This window comes from Typopeltis vanoorti, chromosome 7, assembly GCF_054136105.1.
Source record: "Typopeltis vanoorti isolate ZY-2024b chromosome 7, IOZ_Tvanoo_1.0, whole genome shotgun sequence".
Lineage (NCBI taxonomy): Eukaryota > Metazoa > Arthropoda > Arachnida > Uropygi > Thelyphonidae > Typopeltis > Typopeltis vanoorti.
Window position 1 is genome coordinate 27,638,381 of NC_143555.1, and position 24,431 is coordinate 27,662,811.

Sequence of the window (24,431 nt, forward strand, 5' to 3'; positions counted from 1 at the left end):
TCTTCACTAGACACAGAGTTCATTGGAGAAAGACAAAAGTACTTCACAAAAGTCAGTTTCTCATGGAACGCCTTTATAAAGAAGCATGTGAAACTCTACTTCATTCTCCTAACTTAAACAGATCCGACGGCTTACGTCTATCCCCTTTATGGGAGATAGTACTTTACAAATCAGCTAATCTTTCCTAACTTTTTATTGTATTAAATTTTTTTTTATTTTATTTTATTTTATTTATTATTATTTTTTTTATTATTTATTTATTTTTTTTTTAGGAAAGTTATTGACCTTTTTAGTTATCTTACACCAGCTACTTAGGTGGCGCTTTTTGGAATTGTCAGTTAGTGTTTAATTTTTGTGCCTAATTGTACTGAAGATGCTAGTGACACACAGGCGAAAATTATACTATTAAATAATATTTCTACGTGAGTTTTTCCGTTATTTATTATGTATAGTTATGTCTACTCACGGTTTACCTCTTTTAAAACTTACCGAAAGGATGGTTGTGAATGTCATGTTTGGTGTCTGTATTGAAGGACTTTCAGACTGTTTATGCTTAGCCCATCCACAGTAATAGCATATGATAAGTAACTGCCATACTAAGGATTATTACATATCATATAAGGACTAATGGGTACATAGTCTGAAAATTAATTCTTCACTATTGACACCAAATATGACACTTGCAACCATCCATTCTACAGCAGGTTCAAAACCATAGCATAATCAACCAGTTATGCTGCTGCTCAGCCAACCAAGACAGCATTTAATATAGTATTAGTCTTCAGATCACTTTTAACTGAATTGAATAGCTGTTGTGATAAAATTGGTATGGAAAACATCAACTTTATTCTCAGTAAACCTATAGAACAAATAAAATATTATAACAATTTATGCACAATTTTTTGTGAAGATAGTGATTAGTATTCATTATGGCTAAATAATGGAAACTGCTGCCTGTTGAATGAGCCTCCATAACTCGGTCGGTATAGACGAAGCCCTTTGGTTGGAAAGACCTGGGTTCAGTTCCTGTCAGTGACGTGAGGAACCTTTATTGTCTCTTTCTATGAAAGGTGAGTTAGCCAGTCTCATATGGAGGTGTGTGGGGGGGGGGGTCATTCCCCAGAACAGACAAACTGGCCTTGTGAACACACACACACATCTACAGACATAGGACACACTGGGAGGCATAGGGTTAACCACCTTATCCTCGAGTTACGGTTGCGAAGTCCAAGAATACTTGGCAAGGTTGTGGGCGCTTAAGTGCCTGTTAGGACCACTGATAGGAAAGCTACCTGTTGAATAATAATTTTAATTAAAAATTAACTACCATTATTTCAACTTCAATATTAAGGCCATCATCTGAAATACAGATAACTCTGAATTAAAGATACCAAGAAATTATATCCCATGCTTTGCATTATGGGAAGGGATGCTAAGGCAAGTGATGTGAAGTCATTAGCTTCTTTATACGAGTTGCCCAGTCCTGAAAATAGTTCAGGCGCAAGCTTTGTTTGCTTACGCTTGGATAAAGGATTAAACCAAGTATATAATTTCTTGGTATCTTTAATTTATAGTACAACCAAGTGGGAAAACTTCCAACAACAGGTAACTTTGATTCGCCCAAATTTTTTAATCCACCTCATGAATATGATATTTCCAGATTGATATATTAACATGTGTTTTGTCTGTCTTATTTTATTTATTATTATTATTATTATTATCTGAGACCTCCAGGGAGTCAAGAGCTCATCGAGGGAGGCTGTAAATTACCCAACCCAGCTATCTTACCTTCCCTTAAATTCATTTACACTAGATGCACTCACTACCCGTAAGGGCAAATTATTCCACTCGCTCACTGGTCTCTGGAAGAAAAAATCTAGCTCTTAACCCTTTCTTGACTGAGAACAACCTTAACTTCCATGGATGCCCTCCCCTGTTCTCTTCCCTGCCTTTCATATAACGAAAAATTTCATCATTTGAAATGCTATAACACCCATTCAAAAGTTCATAGACCTCTATCATATCACCCCTGTTTCTCCTGTTAACCAGAGTCTGTAATCCACATACAATCTGCCCTCATAATCTAAATCTCATAATCCGGATATAATCTTTGTGACTCTTCTTTGCACCCTTTCCACGGCTTCTTTATCCCCTTGGAACCCGGAAGATCAAATCTGCGCACAGTAATCCAAGTGTGGTTTTATCAAAGCCTTATAAAGGGGCAAAATTACTTCCTTATCCTTACATGTGAAGGTTCGCTTCAACATAGCAATTATCCTCTGTGTTGTATTTGCAACTTTTGCTATGTGACCTTTGAACTTTAAATTCTTATCTGCCAATACACCAAGATCCCTTGCCTCTTCAGTTTCTTGTAGCATAACCCTGCTAATATAATATGCTGCTGGAACTCTAATCACGCCAAAGTGCATAATTTTACACTTACTAACATTAAACTGATAGCCATTTTCGTTTGCCCAGATTTCCAGTCTATTCAAATCATTTTGTAATTGCTGAATATCAGTAGCATCCCTAATTGCCCTGCCTATCTTCGCATCATCAGCAAACAATTGCAAATCTGATGATAGATCCTGCTTGATGTCATTGATGTATAGATTGAACAATAATGGCCCAAGGTCTGAACCCCGAAAAACACCACTGGTTACCTTAAATCTGGCAGATTCACACCCACTGTATACCACTTTTTGATATCCATCTGTCAGCCATCCCCTGATCCAAGTCAATAGATTATGTTTCAGTCCCATATTCTCCAGTTTACACAACAGCCTATCATGTGGTATCCTATCAAATGCCTTAAAATCCAACATTATCATAGTGTATCCATTCCCTTTATCCAACTCTGCCATAACATTGTTATAAAATATGAGCAAATTGCTAAAACACGACCTTCCTTTAGTCAATCCATGTTGTTCCCTGCAGAGTATAGAATGCTTGTCTACCCATTTCTGTATGCGAGTTCTTACTGACTTCTCTAAAATCTTCACTATCACACCAGAGATATTAATAGGTTGGTAGCTAGACACATCAGTTTTTGCACCACCCTTGTGCAATGGAACTATCCTACTTTCTTTCCATTCCAACAATAAAATTTATTTTATTTTATTTTATTTTTACTGTTATTATTTTTATTTCCCCTTCTTCACTGTGTAGGATGACTTTGATTTATTTGTTTTCAAGAAATAAACTAATATCAAAAATTACATGAAAAATAATTGTTCTTTCTGTATATTTCAGATACTGCAATCTCAAAGAGAAGAAATAACAACAAGGAGGCATTCTGTGGTGTGTGGTAATTTTTTGTGTATACATTTTCAAATATTTGCCCATAGTAATTCTTTGCATTTTTAAAAAGCTTGGAAACCAAGTTGTTTGTTTTTGCTTTATGGGATGGGGATAAACATTCATTCTGTTCTGTAAGATGGTGATACTTTTAAAGCTTTTCACTTTTGTTATTGTGATGGTTTTTAAGATGTGTTTAGTGAACTTTTTCTACCATGTCATTTAAAATATGCTTCATTTATTCACAATGGCTGTGCTTGCAATTTTAGTTAATAAAGTCAATTAAGGGAAAGTGTAGTTGCAAAATACTGCAGTTTAAACAGCACTCTGAAGGTCTGTAAACAGAATACATCTTGAAGATCAAACGGGGATGGTTACAATTACTCCACTTATAACTTAACCACATATTTAATGGGTAGGAAATGGTATAACTTTATGTGGTAGGTATATTTTCATTGGTAGAAGACATGTTACTAAATTGCTGATAATTAATAAACAAATGGCATGATTACATTCATTGTGTGGGATTAATATTCAAAGGATGGTTAATCAGTGACTATTAACTAATTAAAATTCTAAGAGATCTATTAAAACCACCAAAAAGGCATCCAAAAGAGTAAACCTCCATTATATGTGTAATCACTCATACAGTTAAGTTTCATCACTGTTGGTTAAAAAAAGAAAAATATGTATTTTAATCTTCATGTAAAGTGGATTTAAACAAGCATATATTCTGAGCAGTTTTTCTCAAAAATCTTGAATGTTTCTCTAGTAATTTCATGGCTTCTCTGGTTGTGCAAGCGGATACCGTACCTGCTATACAGTGGTGCCTTGGTGAACAATGGCCTCAGATAACGACATACTTGGTTAACGACGAGTGGCTGTAAGGAAAAAATCTCTTAGTTAACACTCTTGATTATGTGAACCTCTATCCAATCTAAAAAACCGGAATTTTCTGTTCGCAATCAGCCACGTGTGGGAAGACATTGTTGAATGGAGAACAGCCATGCGGCATAGCTGTGAAGCTCAGATATGTTTGACCCATCATAGCCAGCTGTTTACGTTTTCCGTTTGTTTCTTTTCTTGTAGTGTACTATGCTTTATTTTAAAATTTGTGGTTATAAATGTGTTTTATGATGAAAATGAGTATTTAAGCATTTATTTTTTATGTGTTGGTTCATATAGACAATAAATCGGTGGGTGCGTGTCACTCTTTGTTCGCCATCAAAAAGCAAAATCAAATCTCATCTGTATAATAATCGTTGTATCTATAAGCTGCTAATCAGTGTATGTTACGGTAAGTACTGTATCTAATATCGTCACCATACAAGCAAAATGCACTAAGTCAAAAATTGCAGGTTTCGAATTTAACTGTTAACTGTTATTTCAAAAAGTTTTACTTTTATTTTCAGGTGACAATATGTTCTTTGTATCCCTTGTCTTAGTGTTGTACAATTTGTAATAATACCGTATTTTGCATATCTTTTTTTTTATAGAGTGAATTTTTTTACCGTGTGACAAAATGGTTCCCAAAAAGAAAGCTAGTGAGGGAAAAAAAAAAGAAAAATTTTCTCTATTCAACAGAAGAAAGAAATAATAGCAAAACATTGTGACGGTGTGAAAGTTATGCAGCTAGCTTGAATATATGAAACCAGTCATTCTACAATATCAACCATTTTGGCTAAGAAAGAAGAACTTATGGTAAGAAAAACTCCCAAGGGAAATTCAAAGGTTGAATGTCAGAGGGCTTCTTTTTGAGCAAATGGAAAATCTATTACTAATTTGGATGAAAGAAAGAGAAAAATGGCAGGTGATACTACATCTCAAAATGTAATCTGTCAGAAAGCTAAACAGATTTATCAAGATTTGAAAAAGAAGACTTCGGGATCAAGTTCTGAGGTAGATGATGATGATTTCAAATGTAGCAGAGGTTGGTTTGACAACTTTAAATTAAGAACAGGAATTCATAGTGTGGTCAGACACAGAGAGGCAGCTCGTGCTGACAAAGCAGCAGCAGATAAATTTGTCAATAGCTTTACAAGAATTATAGAAAAAGGAGAATACCTACCTCAACAAGTCTTCAATTGTGATGAGACTGGGTTATTTTGAAAGAAAATGCCCAACAGGACATTTATCACAAAAGAAGAAAAAACACTTCCTGAGCATAAACCAATGAATGATAGGTTAACATTGCTTTTAGCAACAAATGCAAGTGGAGACTGCAAAGTAAAACCAATGTTAATCTACCACTCAGAGAATCCCCGAGCATTCAAAAAGTTCAATGTCTCTAAATCCAATCCCAGTGTTTTGTGGAAGTCTAACAGCAAAAACCTCGGTCACAAGAATAGAATTTAGGGACTGGATTCATGAAGTGTTTGGACCAACTGTCAAAGCCTATCTTGAGCAAAACAATCTGCCTCTAAAAGCCATTTTAACCTTGGATGACGCACCTGGCCATCCAACGGGTATACAAGAAGAGCTACCAGAGGAATTAGATTTTATCAAAGTGATTTTTCTTCCTCCCAAGACTACATCTCTGATTCAACCTATGGATCAGCTGATAATTGCAAATTTTAAAAAACTCAACACAATGGCACTTTTTACCAGGTACTTTGAAATGCGTGGCGCTGCCAACATAACCCTAAGAAAATTTTGGAAGGAAGAATTGAACATTGTCATAGCAATTAGACTAATTGTAAAGGCTTGGCAGGAAGTAACAATGAAATGTCTCAAAGCAGCATGGAGGAAACTGTGTTCTTCCTTTGGTAATGAAGAAACTTCAGATGAAGGATACAAATTGGTAAAGGATATTGTGGCAACTGCTCATGATCTTAACTTGGAAGTAGAGAAAGAAGATGTTGAGGAATTATTGGAGATTCATAACCGAGAACTGACTACTGACGAGCTAAAAGAACTTTTTAACCATCAATGTGAAGAAAAGGAAATGGAAATTTCATCTGAAGATGAGGATGGAGAGAAAGAACAAATTACAACTGCTGAAATCAAAAATGTTTTGACAAAGTGGGAGGAAGTGCAAAATGTTGCTATGAAATGGAATCCAAAGAAATCTGAGGTTATCAGAACTGCAGATCTATTTAATGAAACGCCCATGCAGTTTTTCAGAAACATTTTAAAAAAGAGGCAGAAGCAAACAGCCCTAGACATGTTTTTTACAGGTCCATTTGTCAAAAAACTCCAAAGTGAGCCCAATTGTCCTTGTGGTGAAGATTGATAATTAAAAACTGTTTTCATGAACAATTCATTTTATTAATGTTAATTTTTTTGTAGCAAATACATATACTGTATAATAAATAAATGATATTTACCATATTTTTATGACATTTTAAATGAGTTTTATCTGCATTTTTAATATGTACTATGGTTGTGGGGAGGAGCCGGAACAAATTAATCGATTTTCAAATGAATCTTATGGGGAATTGCACCTTGGATAATGATGGTAATCCTGGAACGGATTACCATCGTTAACTAAGGTTCCACTGTATATTGAGTTTTATCTTTTATCCAAGTGTAAGCAAACAAAATTTGAGCCTGAAGAACTTTCAGGACTGGGGCAACTCGTGGTAAAGTTGGTATAAGTTCTCATCACTTGCCCTAGTATCTCCCATAATGCAAAGCACATCTCCTTGCGGACATGTATAATGCTATGCATTAAGGGAAGGGTCACTATCCAGATCGGTTTCGACCTTTATTGAGGTCTCATCAGTGGGAGCCAGATCCAGAGGTGGTGATACTAAGGTGGAAGTAATTGAGAAGTCATATTTACCTATACTAGTTGCCAAATGGTGTCACACCCTATTATTAAAATTCTCTGGATTAGAGATAAGATTATGGAAGTTTTTATTTTTCACTTGGCTATGCTATTAATTATATATTGGGTTTTATCCTTATTCCAAGTGGAAGCAAACAAAGTTTGCACCTGAAGTACTTTCAGGACTGGGGCAACTCGTGTTAAAGGTGGTATAAGTTTTCATCGTTTCGACCTTTATTGAGGTCTCATCAGTGGGAGCTAGACCCAGAGGTTGTGATGCTAAGGTGGAAGTAATGGAGAAGTCATATTTACCTATATGGGATGGAATATACCTTGCATTATGGGAGATACTTAGACAAGTGATGAAAACTTATGCCGCCTTTACCACGAGTGCCCCAGTCCTGAAAGTACTTCATGCAAACTTTGTTTTGCCAGTTGTGGTGATTTTGTGCTTTGCAGAGTTTTTTCAAACAAAAAGGAGCAGTGTCATCAGCAAAACTGTGTCCTGAATTGGCAATCAGCTGGAGTAGATCATTTATGTATAGAAGGAAGTGGGTGGATGAAAGAACAGAGCCTTGTGTGACCCCAGCATTAGTTGTGTAGATAGAAGATAGAAGATCACCCTCATTCACTTTAATTCCATTTCACCATACACCACCCTCTGATGTCTGTCACCCATTCCTCCTCTATCCATGCCACCAGCCTCATTTCTGTTACCATTTGCTCCAGCTTATGTATTAATTTATCATACATTATTCTGTCAAATGGCTTTGCAAAGTCCAGCAGTATCATAGTGTAGCCATTTCCTTTATCCAGTTCCATTGTTACTTTATTATAAAATATGAATAAATTACAGAGGCAGGATCTCCCTTTTATATAATGCCATCTTTCATTAATTTCTTCATGAGTAACTGAAGGTTCATATTATTGATAATGTTTTCATATTATTGATAATATGAACATTATCAATAATGTTCATATTATTGATAATGTTTTCTCATTTCAATGCTTTCAAATAAGGTCCTCAATCATATTTTCTACAGTAAAAAATATGAAAGAAATTACAGACTAATTTATTACAAACAGATAATATATTTCATATATTATCAATATTATAAAAAAAAAATTTTAATTAATAATTGAAAGCCAATTAATTTATTGATTATGTGTATTTTTAGCCAGTTACCACTAGTGCCTTGAATCGTCAGCAGTCAAATGCAGAAATTACAAGCGAAGGCCTTCCAAATGGGTGGTCCATGCAAGTTGCTCCCAATGGGAGGATGTTTTTTATTGATCATAACAATAAAACTACGACATGGGTAAGTTAAGGTTCCTAGCAAAATTAGTTTCATTCTTGGCAAACATTACTAATTTATTGAAAGCTTTAGATATTTCTTGCTATTTAATAAAGGCAGACAAAAGATACTTTTCTAACCGATTAAATTTTTTTTTTTTTTAATAAAATGAAAGCTTCTCAAGATTGAATGGTTAGGCTTATACTTTCAATAAATTGCCTTGCAGTTTGCTCTGTTCTTGAAAAACTAATCTTAGAAATGGATTCATAGGAGCAGATAAGATACTCCCTTAAAACACTGCAAAAAAAAAAGACTTTCTTACTGGAAAGGCATCTCTCGAGTAGTATAAAATAAAAGTAATATATGAAAATGCTAAGCCAAATGCAGCCATTATGTTAAGTGAAATTCTTATGTTACAGGCTGTGCCAGGGTTTATTTTTTTTGTTGTTTGTATGTTTGTTTGTTTAGCTAATGCATTTACAAGCACTTCACCAAGACAATGCTTCATCATCAAATTCCTGACATGTACCCTCAAGGGATGTACAGGATATGATAGTACTACATGAACAATTTACATCATTACTAACTTCCTATCTACAACTTTCCTCCAAAACAATCTGCTACCTGTCAAGACTCCAACGTTGTCAGATCTCATATTTCTTTCTTCTAGGGAGGCACTTTTTAACCATATCAATCCACCTATATCTTGGTCTTTGTCTGAGTCTTTTTCATGCCAACCGGGCAGAGAACACTTCTTTGCTAATCTTTGCTCTCCCATCCTGTTTAAGTGACCATAACCACCTGAGATTAACTCTGCTAAAACACACTCCTGGATGCTAACAATGTCAAGTTCTTTCCTATTATTTGACGCCGTCTGTTCACATCATAATCTTTCTCAGGAATCTCATATCTGCGGTCTCTAGTCTTTGATCAAGTGTTTTACTTCTGACCCAGGTCTCAGATCCATAAGTTAAAATTGGTTTGAACCCTGTCTTGTATACAGCAAATTTAATGTTTTGACTAATTTCTCTCTTATTCCCTATAAATTTATTCAGTTGACTTCCTACTAGCTTTTTTTTTGATTCTATTGTGTATTTCCATATTTAATTTACTATCTTCACTAAAAATCATAGGGTGCTTAAGGGTCAAAGCTATATAACTGAGAGGAGACCTCCACATAGCCTTTCAAGGAATGTGGAGAACCGACCAGGGCTTCTGACCTAATGTCCAATCCTCACCTTCTCGTGGTGCACCCTGTTGGGTATCTACTTTGATACTGAACGAACGAGGATGGGCTGGCAATTTGGGATTTAGCCGACCAAATTGTATTCTTATTGGTTAAACCAAAATAAAAAAATGATGGTACAACATGACACAATTTCATGCCGGCTGGGGCGTCGCTCAGTTAAACAATGGCCCCCGTTGTTTTCGCCAGGGAACCAGGGCGAACAGCGAAAAGTCAGCTACTGGAACAAATCTGAAAACAAACCCCAACTCAACATCACCAGAGTTAAAGATCGGTACTATCAACGTAAGAAGCCTGAATGGCAAAGAAATGGAGCTAGCGGACGAATTAGATAAGTACCAGATCGACATAATAGGGGTGACTGAAACAAAAAAGACCAAAATGTTATATTCAGGCAATGACAATCAAGGAAAAGAAGGAGTAGCCATAATATTCAACACAAAATACGAGGCTAATCTTCTTGAATGGCAGTCAGTCTCAAGTAGAGTAATGTGGGCAAATATGAGAATGGGGAACTGGACAATGAGACTTATTTGTGCCTATGGTCCCACAAAAGGTTCTACTAAGGTAGAAGTGGAGGAATTTTTTGACGCTTTAGTAAAAGCAACTGACACAATGAAAAAGGAAAAGTTGGTCCTTGCTGGGGATCTAAATAGTCGAGTAGGAAATGATTGTGAGACATACAAAAATATTTTGGGAAAATTTGGAGAAAAGAGCAAAGCTAATAATAATGGCAAATATCTGTTGGATTTCTGCTCAGAACATGGACTGATTATTACTAACACCATGTTCCAACATAAAAATGTCCACAAATTCACATGGAGAGAAGAGGCTAGGAATAAGAAAAGTCTCATTGACTATGTTATTGTTGATAGTGATGTTTTCTCCCTGGTGCAGGACACCAGAGTGTACAGAGGATTTGAAATTGGAAGTGATCACTATTTAGTCTTGAGCAGGATAAAATTGAATTTCATATTGAAAAGAATAACATGTAAGAAAGTTTTAAAGCGAATAAAAGTTGAGCAGCTCTCAGATCTGAAAACTGTAGACTAAAATACACAAATATTACTGAAGAAAAAAATGAAAGAGTTTGAGAACAGGAATCAAACCTTGGAGATTCATTGGCAAACTCTGAAGAAAACATTGATTGATTCTGCCAGAGAGGCATGTGGTGAGGTTGTGTGCAAGGATAAAAAAATCAGAACTCCCTGGTGGACACAGGAAGTTAAAGAGGCAGTGAAGGAAAAGAAGAAAGCATATCAAAAGTTCCTGGCAAATAAGACAGCTTTTACTCTTACAGAATACAGAGACAAATGTAAGAAAGCTAAACAGTGTGTAAAACTAGCTAAACAAAAGTCATGGGAGGACTTTGGCAAGAATATAGAAAATAAATATCAAGAAGGTGGCAAAATATTCTGGAGGTTGTTGAAGAAGCTTAGGAATGGAGGAAAGAGTGCTGTAAAAGGAGTTAATAAAGGTGACATGAAAACGGTGGAAAAAGATATCCTTGAAGTATGGAGTAATTACTTTGAAAAACTGCTAAATGAAACAAGCAGTGATGACAGCACAGTGATAAAAAACACTGACCAGGCATGCAGTCAGGAATACATATCCATACTTGAATTAGAAAAAGCCATCAAAGGCTTGCAATGTGGAAAGCAGGAGTAGATGATGGTATTCGACCAGAAATGCTGAAGTATGGTGGTATAAAAGTCTTACAGTGGCTACACTGCATAGTTCAGAGGGCCTGGACAGAAGGACGAATTTCAGATTATTGGAGTAGAGCTCTCATAGTACCCATATATAAAAAAGGAAATAAAACTGAATGTGAGAATTACAGATGTATTTCCCTACTGAGTGTTCCTGGCAAGATCTATGCAAGTATACTTGAGAAACGGTTAAGAAGAATTGTGAAAGAAAAGCTTGGTGAAGAACAAGCCGGATTCAGGCCAAATAGAGGCTGTCAGGATCAGATCTTCACTTTACGACAAATAGTCGAGAAAGCATGGGAATATAACAAAGATCTGTATTTAAGTTTTGTCGATTTGGAAAAGGCATATGACAAGGTGCCAAGAGAGAAGCTATTCAATACGCTGCAGTTATATGGTGTCAATGGGGCATTATATCAAGCAATACTCAGTCTTTATTTGAGTTGTAAGTCAGCAGTTAGAATTGAAGGAAGTACAGGAAGATGGTTTAATGTTAAATCTGCTGTGAGACAAGGATGTACATTATCCCCTCTGTTATTCATTATCTATATGGATCACATTATGAAGGAATATTTTATTAAACCTGATATCAAAATTGGAGATGTTAATGTCAGCTCTTTGCTTTATGCGGGTGATGTTATACTTCTAAATAAATCCGCTACAAGTCTGCAAGATTCTCTGACTAAATTCAATTGCTGTTGTAATAGATATGGTATGAAGGTCAGCAATAAAAAGACAATGACAATGAAAATAGGCAGAATCATTGAAAATGTCAACTGTGTTGTGAATGGAGAACCTGTGGAACAAGTAAAACATTTCAGCTACTTAGGCACGATTTTTACTGAAGATGGTAAATTAAATATAGAAATAGACAACAGAATCAGCAAAGCTGGTATGGTGGGAAGTCAATTGAATAAATTCATATGGAATAAGAGAGAAATTAGTCGGAACACTAAATTAGCTGTATACAAGACAGTGTTCAAACCCGTTTTAACTTATGGATCTGAGAGCTGGGTCAGAAGTAAAACACTTGACCAAAGACTAGAGACCACACATATGAGAGTCCTGTGAAAGATTAGAGGCGTGAACAGATGGCATCAATGGCAATATCATATTAAAAATGAGGATATTAGGAAAGAACTTGACATTGTCAGCATCCAGGAATGCGTTAGCAGAGCTAATCTCAGGTGGTATGGTCACTTAAATAGAATGGGAGAGGAAAGATTAGCAAAACAAGTGTTCTCTGCCAGGTTGTTAGGAAAAAAAACGACCCAGAGGAAGACCAAGATATAGGTGGATTGATACGGTACAAAGTGCCTTAGACGATAGAAATATAAGATCTGATAATGTTGGAGTCTTGACAAGTAACAGACTGATTTGGAGGAAAATTGTAGATAGGAAGTTAGTAATGATGTAATTTTTTCATGTAGTGCTGTCATATCCTGTACACCCCTTGAGGGTACAAGGCAGGAATTTGATGATGATGATGATGATGACTAAAAATCATGCGTAAGTAGCTGAAATGTTTTACTTGTTCTATAGGTTCTTCTCCATTTACAATGCAGTTGATATTTTCAATGCCTGTGCCTATTTTCATTGTCTTTGTCTTGTTATTGCTGACCTTCATACCATATCTATTACAACACTTATTCAATTTAGTCAGGGAATCTTGCGGACATGTTGCGGATTTATTTAGAAGTATAACATCATCCACATAAAGCAAAGAGCTGACATTAACATCTCCAATTTTGATATCAGGTTTAACACCTCAACCGGCTAAGATATCTATAGACCTCCATCAAAATCTGGATACGATTCTGTAACACCTATTCAATAACATGGATAAGAAGTGCAATTTGGTATCACCATTTCATCCATCACAGCCGGTAGAGAGTTTAATTCCACTTTCCTTCATAATGTGATACATATAACAGAGGGGATAATGTACATCCTTGTCTGACACCAGATTTAACATCAAACCATCTTCCTTTATTCCTTCAATTCAAACTGCTGATTTACAACTCAAATAAAGACTAAGTATTGCTTGATATAATGCCCCACTGATACCATACAACTGTAGTGTTTTGAATAGGTTCTTTCTTGTCACCTTTTCATATGTTTTCTCCAGATCTACAAACTTAAATACAGATCTTTGTTATATTCTCATGACCTCTCAACTATTTGTTGTAAAGTGTAAATCTGAACCTAACAGCCTCTATTTGTCCTGAATCCAGCTTGTTCCTCACCAAGCTTCTCTTCCACAATCCTTCTCAACCATTTCTCAATTATGCTTGCATAGATCTTGTCAGGAACACTCAGTAGAGAAATACCTCTGTAATTCTCACATGCAGTTTTATTTCCCTTTTTATATTTGGGTACTATGAGAGCTGTACTCCAATAATCTGAAATTCGTCCTTCTGTCCAGGCCCTCTGAACTATGCAGTGTAGCCACTGTAAAACTTCTATACCTCCATACTTAAGCATTTCTGGTCTAATATCATCTACTCCAGCTGCATTTCCACTTTTCAGACTTTTGATGGCTTTTTCTACTTCAAGCATGGATATGTATTCCTGATTGCATGCCTTATCAGTGTTTTTTTTTTATCATTGTGCTGTCATCACTGCTTGTTTCATTTAGCAATTTTTTGAAGTAATTACTCCATGCTTCAAGGATATCTTTTTCTCCAGTTTTCATATCACCTTTATCATCTCTAATTCCTTTTACAGCACTTTTTCCTCCATTTCTGAGCTTCTTCAACAACCTCCAGAATATCTTGCCACCTTCTTGATATTTATTTTCTATGATCTTACCAATGTCTTCCCATGACTTTTTATTTAGCTAGTGTTACACAGTGTTTAGCTTTCTTACATTTGTCTCTGTATTCTCTAAGAGCACAAGCTGACTTATTTGTCAGAACTTTTGATGTGCTTTCTTCTTTTCCTTCACTGCCTCTTTAACTTCCTGTGTCCTGATTTTTCTATCCTTGCAGGTAATCTCACCACATGCCTCTCTGGCAGAATCAATCAATGTTTTCTTCAGAGTTTGCCACTGAATCTCCAAGGTTTGATTCCTATTCTCAAACTTTTTAATTTTTTCTTGAATAATGTTTGTATATTTTAGTCTACAGTTCACATCTGAGAGCTGCTCAACTTTTATTCGTTTTAAAACTTTCTTATATGTTCTTCTTTTAAATATGAAATTCAGTTTTATCCTGCTTAAGACTAAATAGTGATCACTTCCAATTTCAAACCCTCTGTGCACTCTAGTGTCCTGCACCAGAGAGTAATTATCACTATCAACAATAACATAATCAATGACACTTTTCTTATTCCTTGCCTCTCTCTCTCTCTCTCCATGTGGATTTATGGACATTTTTATATTGGAACATTGTGTTAGCAATAACCAGTCCATGTCCTGAGCAGAAATCCCACAGATATTTGCCATTATTATTAGCTTTGCTCTTTTCTCCAAATTTTCCCAAAATATTTTTGTATGTCTCACAATCATTTCCTACTCTGCTTCTTAGATCCCCCAACAAGGACCGATTTTTCATTGTGTCAGTTACCTTCTCTAAAGCCTCCAAAAATTCCACCACTTCTACCTTATTAGAACCTTCTGTGAGGCTATAGGCACAAATAAGTCTCATTGTCCTGTTACCCATTCTGATATTTGCCCACATCACTCTACTTGATATTGCCTGCCATTCAAGATTAGCCTCGTATTTAGTGTTGAATAATATGGCTGCTCCTTCTTTTTCCTTTATTGTCATTGCTTAAGTGTAACATTTTGTATTTATTGCTGAGAAAGATCTTGCCAATTTTGTCTTTTTTTTTTGTTGTTGTTTCAGTCACTCCTATTATGTTTATCTTGTACTTATCCAATTCTTCGGCTAGCTTCATTTCTTTGCCATTCAGGCTTCTTATGTTGATAAGATCTTGAACTCTGGTGATATTGAGTTGGGGTGTGTTTTAGGATTTGTTCAACTAGCTGACTTTTTGCTGGTTTCCTAGCGAAAGCAACAGGGGCCTTGTTTTACCTGGCAACACTCCAACCAGCATGAAATTCTGTCATGTTATACCGTCATTTTGTATTGTGGTTTAAGCCAATAAGAATACTATTTGGTCACCTAAATCCCAAATTGCTAGCCCCCATCTCGTTCGTTTAGTATCCAGGTAGATACCTAACAGAGTGCACTACAAGAAGGTGAGGATTGGACATTATGTCAGAAAAGTCCTGCTCGGTTCTCTGCATTCCTTTAAAGGCTATGTGGGATCTCCTCTCAGTTATACAGCTTTGTCCCTTAAGCACTTCAAGACAATGCTTTTGAGGAAAAATGAATACCTGCTCTACTGACACAAACTTGTTTCTTTTAGTGACAACTTTTTATATTATTAACTTATTAATCTGAGAGCTTGGTTAGAAATAAAATTGGGCTATGACTGACTGAAGACTACAGATATGAGAGTTCTGAGAAAAATTAAGGAAGAGAGCAGGTTCCATCAATGGTGAGATCATATAAAAATTGAAAATAGCAGTAAGAAGTGTTTGCTTAGTTATTAAGTAAATTATAATAGACAAGAAATTGTATTCTCATCTATTATATACCCAATCGTATGCAAAAAAGTTTGTGCATGAAGAATTTTCAGGACTAGGCTACTTGTATGTAAAAGCTGTTGATTACACATCAGTTGCCTTAGTATTCCATAATACAAAGCACTTCCATTTGGACATGTATATTGCTATTCGTTATGGGAAGTGACCGCTACCTAGACTGGTTTCAAACTTCATTGCCTACCAACCCACCGTGATTGATGGTTTGGTAGGCAGTGTCTGTCAGTACAATCTTTCCAAACAGATGAAGGCTCCTGTTATTTATTGATTTATATCAAAGAATCCTGCCTGTATTTTTCTTACTACTACTACGGTTACTCCACAGTGCTTCAGATTTACTTCCTTTCTAAGTGAATAAAGCTCGTTATTCTGTTTAATACAATTGATGCCATCTTTGCTCTAAGAGACAGCTCATAGAAAGGTACTGGGAGAGTAATACAGAACTTTTTCTGGTCTTCATTGATTTATGTAATTTTGTACAAGACATTTTTGAAGGTAGTTAAACAAGGCTGAGATGTGGAGTAGGAACTACTGAGGCATTCCCAGTAAAATTCGGGGTTCATCAAGGGTCAGCTGTGAAACCTTTATTTGTTAAGCTCTTGGATGTGTTGACAGAGACAGTAAGAACTGAATCACCCAATATGATGATGTTTTGATTTCCACAAAGGTCTGAGCAGGAAGCAGAAGAAAGAAATAAACAGTGGAAGAAAGCTTTGGAAGACAGTGGCTTGAGAATCAGTAGAAATAAGGTAGAGTAGTACATGTGCTGTAGTGAAGTAGCAGGAAGTATGATATTGCAGGTCACAGGCATGTCATGTATCTAGGATCATGTGTTCAAAGTGATTGATACCTGTACTCAACTCAGTAGGAGGATCCAATTAGGGTGGATAAACTGCAGAAAGATTTCAGGTATCTTGTGTATAAAAAGTGTCTAGTAAGTTAAAAGGAAAGATTTACAAAATTGTAGTAAGACCTCCACTGATGTATAGCAATGAGACCTGGCAGATGATCAAGAGATGGGAGAAGAGAATGGATGTAGCTGAAATGGGAATGCTGACTTGCAAGTTGTGTGGACAAGATCAAAAACTCACTGATCAGGAGAACAATGAATGTAACCCAAGTGTATGGAAAGATTAGGGAATCGAGTCTGAGTTTTTTGGTCATTTTATGGCGAGATAAAAGTTATGTGGGAAGAAGAGTGTTGGAGATAAAGTCACCAGGCAAAAGAAGTAAGGGGACATCTAAACAATGATGGTTGGACAGCTTGAGAGGAGACCTCCAAGACTTCAGACTAGAGGAGAAAATGGCTTTGGAGAGAACTTAGTGGAGGAGGTTGATCTGCTGCAGTGATCCTACTTAAATGGGAATGAAGCTGAAGAAGAAGAATATTCTACTTACTAAAATGTCTCTCTTCTTCTTGCTTGATATCTGCAATTCCTACAGTGCCTATTCTACACTTCTCCATCTCATTACAAGCAATATTAACAGAAAATCTGAATCACTCAAACATTCCATGTACCTATGAATTCTGCATCTTCTCTGTCCTCTTCCTACCACAGTAACATTGGCTTGTACTGAAGACTGTACTATGCTTCTCATGTAGTATCCTCTGCTCAAACTTTAAAAGTGGTTCAGATTTATCTGTAGGAGAGCCAGCACAGAAGTTGATTTGTTATGAGACACACTTATTATTTTTATATGGGTATCTCATCTCCATGGAGTCGAAACTCATTGTGGGAGACCCACACTAACTCCTTTTACTCATGGTACTTATCATTCCTCTTTTTAATGTCATTCACTGTCAGGGCACTCTCATCTAATTCTGGCAATCCATTCCACTCATTCATTACTAACCATATTCTTACACAACTTCCAGTGGTTGCCCTAGTTCTCTCTTTTTCTCTGTTTGTATATTGAAAAATTTATTTTGTGCCAATCTTATAGAACCAACCCTTTTAATAACTGCTAAGTTTTTATCATGTCCCCCTCTTTTCTACCTATCAACTAAACTTTGAAACCCACACACCTTCATCTTATCTTCATAGGGAGCATTCACAGATCTGTCATCAGCTTGGTCACTCATCTTAGAATCCTCTCCACCACCTTCTAATTCACAAGAAACCCAGATGACTAAATCTGTGCACAGCAGTTAAGATGTGACTGAATCATAGCATTATAAAGAAGGATAATAACTTTACTATGTTATCTTGTTGAAAAACACATTACCTTGTTAATGTGTTTTTCAACATTCATGTATTCCTTTGAGCTATTTTGTCAACTTTTGCAATATATTATCTGAACTTTAACTCTCTATTTACCATAATCCCCAAATCCCTAGCCTTATTAATTTCATTCCATGTACTACTGTGTTAGTGTGATACATAGTATAATCTTTACAACCCAAAGTACATAACCTTACATTTTGCAACATTAAATTAATAACCATTGTCCTTTACCCACAGTGCCAACTGCTAACCTAGCCTAACTTCTCTCAGTTTATTTTTGAATCATCCTGCATGATAACTCCATCAACTTTTTTCATCTATTGCCCCTTCCTCACAGCTTTGCATCATCAGCGAATAACCCACCACCCTTATATCATTCCTAATATTTAATATACAAATTAAAGAGTAGTGGCCATAGTTCAGAACCTTGAAACACTCCGTTAGTCACCATCGTTCTTCTAGATTTCAAACTACCATATACAGTAGGGTCTCTTTTTATGCGGTAGATACGTTCCACAGAAAACCGCATATAAAAAAAATCGCACAAAAAAGGCCTAACTTACGTTGAAAAATCAGGGATACGTTCCATAATTTTCTAAAACTGCATTAAACCGAAGCAACTAAAACAATGAATTAAAACTTAAAATCGCATTAAAAAATTTATGAAAATTCAGAAAATAAGAATGCCTAAGTTTTTTTTAAAGCTTTATCCATTTAATTTTATTGAAAAGTACAGTAACATTTTTTTTAAACATTTTGTCATCAGAATTATCATCGGTATTAGACAATATTCGGCAACGTTTGCGAACTGGTGCAAAATCACTTTCATCACCAGAAGAGATAGTCAGCACATCAGATCTGTATGGCAAAGGCAATGGTTCTTCACAAACAGAATTAGATTCACCCTTGTTCTGTGCTGATTTTTTCTTCTGACAATGTAATCAATGATTAAACTTTGCGATGATGATTTCATTCATTTTTTATACAGCTCGCGGTATTCAGACATACAGTTCTTCAGCTTACGTTGGAATTTAAAGGCTCGTTCAGAATTTGTGTCCTAACAAGAAAATAATTTTCCAATTTATTGCACAGTTCAAGACCTTCTCGAATTATATTTGCAGTGAGTGGGACAGGTTTTTCTTCTGCTTCACTATCGTTTTCTAGATCTTTGACGATATCTAAAGTTAATCAATATTCAATAATATCATTGTCACATCCACAAGCAATTCATCTACATCATTCTGGCTAAATGTATCAAAATCTTCTCCACCAATTTCATGTGCCAAAGTAATGATTTCAGCTGATAATGTAGATTTTTGGATGGTTGCAATGTTTTCAACACATCCAGGCCAAGCTGCTTTCCAGCAGGCATTTAAAGTTTGTGGTCTTATTTCAGCGATAGCAGATGCAACATGATTTAAGTAGTACAAAATAGAAATTTTTTTCCAAATGTCAGTTACTGTTAATGATTCGTTTTCTAGTTTATCCAATATAAATTGAAAAGTGTGCTTAACGTAATTTTTTTATAAGTAGCAATTATGCCTTGATCCAATGACTGAATAATGCTTTTTGTATTGGGTGGAAAAAACACTAGTTGCACATGCGGATGTTCTAAATGCAGTAGGCATAATGCATTGTCTACAATTAATAAAACTTTAAACTGAACAGTTTTTTGCTTCATATGTGTTTCCACTTCTGGTACAAAGCAATTAATGAACCATTCAGTAAATACAACAGTTGTTATCCAAGCCTTTGTATTAGCCATCCAATGTACAGGCAGCTGTTTTAGATCTTTGCCTTTTAGAGCACGTGGTCTTAGAAATCGATTTACTAGGAGGGGTTTCAACATTCGATCTCCTGATGCATTGCTACAAAGTAACAACGTTACTTGATCTTTGCTTGCTTTTTTCTCAGACTTTGCGATGTAAGTTCGACTAGGCATTTTCTTCCAAAACAATCCTGTTTCATCAGTGTTAAACACTTGATCAGGACAGTATCCACCATCTTCAATAATTTTGGCTAACTTCTCTTGAAAATTTTTGGCTGCTGCTTCATCTGTTGCTGCAACCTCGCCTGTAATCTTCACGTTATGAAGTGCATTCCTTTTTAAAAACCCGGTTTACCATCCTTTGCTAGCCGAAAATTCTTTATCAGCCTGGGAACTGGAAGTAGACTGCTCCACTTGCTTCATCTGTTCATAAAACTGAAGAGCTTTTTGTTTAATTAAATAACCACTTATAGGAATTCTTCTTTGAGTTAATTCTTCAATCCAAATTACAAGTGCTCATTCCGTGTTTTCTAATAAAGCATCTCTTCAGTACAATGATAATTTGGCACTTAGTTTTGTGCCAGAAATGACAGATTCTTATTGAGACTTCACTTTTTTTAATTGCTCTTATAGTAGATTTGCCTAAATTAAAATGTTTACCAATCTCCGTAGATCTCTCTCCTTTTGCTAAGCGATCTAAAATTGCAAATTTCATTTCTAAAGAAATTGCTTTTTTTTCTCCATTGGGTAAAATTTTAATTAATTATTAATTAATAATGAAAAATCCACTAAATTAACAATTAATTATTAATGAATACATTACAAAATAACCAAGGTGTTCCATGAAAATTTCAGGATTTGTGAAGTCTTTCCATTGTAGCAAAAGTTTGGGGGAAACGCTGGATTACCCTATTATCGGAATGGATTCTCCTTCTGTTGATGTGCGCAGAAGTGTCGAAAGGTCTCGTATCTGTGGGCGTGCACCACATGAAAAGAGACCTGAGTGTACTAGCCTTTGGTGCCTATCAGCTACTCCCCTATCCATTCCACCAGCTTTTTATATCTATTCCCATTTCCTTCAACTTGTGCATAATTTTCCATGAGTTATTCTGTTAAATGCCTTTGCAAGGTCTAGTAGTATCATAGTATAGCCATTTCCCTTATCTAATTCTGTGACTGTTATAAAATATGAGTAAATTACTATAGTAATTTATAGGAAGCCATTTCCTTTATCTAATTCTTCTGATACTGTCTTATGAAATGTGAGTAAATTACTATAGTAATTTATAGTTTTGGTAGGAAGTCACTGCTAAGCAAGATCATAACATTTGTTGCAGAAGCAGGTCCACACTAGGTGAAATAAACATTAATCCCTTTTAGTTGATGGTTCATTATGTGACTTCCCTCATCTGCCATATAACAGGCTGCCATCAGTGGCAATGTTAGTAAATCACAAGGTATAATGTGAACAATGGATTGATTTGAAATAGTGAGAGTCCCCGTGATGTTTATACATTAAAAAAAAATGCAAAAATATAACTGAGGAAACATTATGTTATTAGTTATTCATTAACTGTATTTAAAAATAACAAAAATCTTTAAGATTGTGTGATTAGAATAAGATTCCCATATCTTAGATAGTGAGAGGCATCGATTCCTATTCAAGTTTGGACAGTGAAGTAAGGTTTTGGTGCATTCTTTAAATAAACATTAAAATTTATAGTGACACAGATGAAGCAAGCATGTTTCAGACCATGGGATATTGTCATCTGTACTGTGCCAAGTCAGATTTCCTGTAGCTAATTTTTGTTCTTGTATTCTCTTTTCCACTGTGCACCCAGTTTGCCTGAAGTAAAAATGATGACAGTCAGAAAGAGCTTGGTAGACACCAGGAAGAGCCAGAGAGGAGCATTTATTTTTAGTATATGGAAACCCTGATGATAATTTGTAAATTGGAAGAAAAGTACTAAATTATATTTCTTAAAAATTCTGGAAATTGGTTCCGAGATGCCAGTAATGTATGGGTTAAGGACTCAATGTATTCTTCCTTTGTTATTTGAGCTAGTATTATAGGAATTAAAACGGCATTGTGTTCCTTTCTGAGAATCCATCGAGTTTCATATATGTTATGATGATTAATAGTTTCTTGCTGTTATCGTTGAGGCTGGAACATGTATTGCGAGCATGTCTTAACTAAAGTTTTGATAATTTCAATCTTCTTGAGGGATGGTAAGCAGATTGTTGTTGTTGAAATAGCATCCAGTGAAAGTAGGATTTCGATAAATGGAAGTAATTAATTCACATGATGAAGAGCAGAGGAGTAGAACATCTAAGATGAATAATTTATCTTTTTCTATTTCCATAGTAAATTTAATTTATTGAAGTAGATGGTTGTATTTGATTTAAAAAAAAAAAAAAAGTAGGTAATATTACTTCTTTATGGAACCAGATAGCAAAAAAATCATCTATATAGTGAACCCAAAATGAAGGCTGAGGGTGTGTGGATGAGAAAAGGATATCTTCTAAATGTTCTAAATGGAAGTTTGCAAGAGCAGGAGAGAGTGGACTTCCCATAACAGTTCTTTCAACTTGACCATAAAACTTATTTTGACAAAGAAAATATCCAGAGTGAATAACAGAATCAAATAATTTCATTATATCCTGTGAAAATGCTTGTTAAAGTAGATGTAATGTATCTTCTAGAGGTGCATTAGTGAAGAGAGATTCTATAACAAAGATAACCATTAGATCAGTTGCTTCTAGGGAAAATTTTTCACTTTATCTAAAAAATAGGATGAATTTTTTCTGAAGGTGCAGAAATTACCAATCTGAGCTTTTAGTAAATGTGCCAAAAATTTGGTTATGCAGCAAGTAGGTGAATCTATGGTCAACAGTTGAACAAAGAGGAATACCATTCTTATGAATCTTAGGTAAACCATAGAACTGAGGGGTTTTAGCAAAATAAGTTTTGTTTTTCCATGGTGTCTCCATCTAGACTTACAGCTTCATCTAATGGTGGGTTTAATATGCTGAATTATATGTTTATGGGTGATCCAATTCCTGGTATGTTTCTCTATCCCATAATAAAAGAAAGAGATTTTGTTTATAACTTGCAGTATTCATAACTTCTGGGTGGCCAAGTGGTTAGCATATCCACTCTCCATCCTAGAGGCTGTGGGTTCAAATCCTGCCTAAGGCATGTTTGTTTGTGATTTCCTTTCACCCTCATTTGTTCATTCATACAAATATGTATGCGCTCTCCCCAGATAGACTGGGTCACCATGGGAGAAGTTGACCCAGTTCTCCCCAATGGCGAGGCCTTCACCCTGTTATGGGTGAAAATACATGATGATCATCATAACTACTGTTGCTTTCCCCTTGTCAGCTTTAGTAATAATAAGATGACTGCTGCATCTTAAGGATTGCAAAACTTTCATTTCCCTTTTTTCTTCCCCTCCTCTGGAACTTGACCCAGTGTAAGAGTCGCATGTGAAACAAATATGCCAAGACAGATCAACTCTTTTGGCACATTCCTTCAAAGTATGTGACGATGTATCATCAGGTCCCACAGCCTTATTAACATCAAGTTTGCTTAATTCCAGATACACCTCTTAAGAACTCACTCATCAGTCTTTCCTCTTCATCCACTGCTGTCAAACTCTCCATTATGTCACAGTCACAAGGATGAAGACCTTTACAAAGCTCTCATTGAATATCTAACTATATCTTCTGCAGCAGCTGTCTTTTTATCATTTTCTGCAATTAGTGCCATCCTAACATAATCCTTTGATTCATTAGCTAACTGCTGCTCATACTGCACTTTTGCTACCCTTACCAACCACGACACCTTCCTTGCCGGTTCTTTGTAATTCTCATGATTTTGATTATTACCACTCATCTTGTATTGCATTCATAATGTATACTTAATCTCTTTATTCATCCATTTCTCATATACCTTATTTAACCTTCTGACCCTCATAATACATTAAGATGTTACTTCTACTAGATAGTTCTTAAATGGCACCTAACTCCTCCTACATCTGCAAGCTGTCTCCTAAGCTTCTCATAATCAACAGCCTTGTAGTTCCACATATAATAACCATTCCTCACAGATAATCTAGTTTATTTATTTTATTCGTGTCAGAAGCAACATAGTTCAAATACACATAAATTTACAAAAAATAATTGTTTATATATTGGAATTAAAATGAAAAGAAAAACAACACAATTTACATCATAAGTACACAATATAAGAGTACACTATAAGATTCATCAAATTTTTGCTGCCCAGAATTTGGCCAGATCACAAACGTTAGGTGTCGCATTAATTGAATCGCCCATTGTACAACTAAAAGGACGTAACCTGCAGTTCAAGAGGTGAGCCATAGTTTGCTCCTCCCCACATTCACATAGGGATGATTCACATAAGAATCCCCACTTTTTTACATTATCCTCGGATTTTCCAATGCCACGTTGCAGCCTATTTAAAGCTTTCCAGGTAGTTCAGATT

At 35.6% G+C, this 24,431-nt stretch overlaps 1 protein-coding gene across 2 annotated transcripts in view; it reads left to right on the top strand.

Annotated features, from left to right (window-relative positions):
* Positions 1 to 24,431, top strand: part of Nedd4 (E3 ubiquitin-protein ligase Nedd4) — a 523,801-nt gene that overhangs the window by 286,518 nt on the left and 212,852 nt on the right. For both annotated transcript variants that reach the window (XM_090395739.1, XM_090395738.1), the window contains exons 10-11: positions 3,253 to 3,300; positions 8,245 to 8,385. In XM_090395739.1, coding sequence (XP_090251865.1) covers positions 3,253 to 3,300; positions 8,245 to 8,385 — 189 coding nt within the window. The remainder of the gene's footprint in view (positions 1 to 3,252; positions 3,301 to 8,244; positions 8,386 to 24,431) is intronic.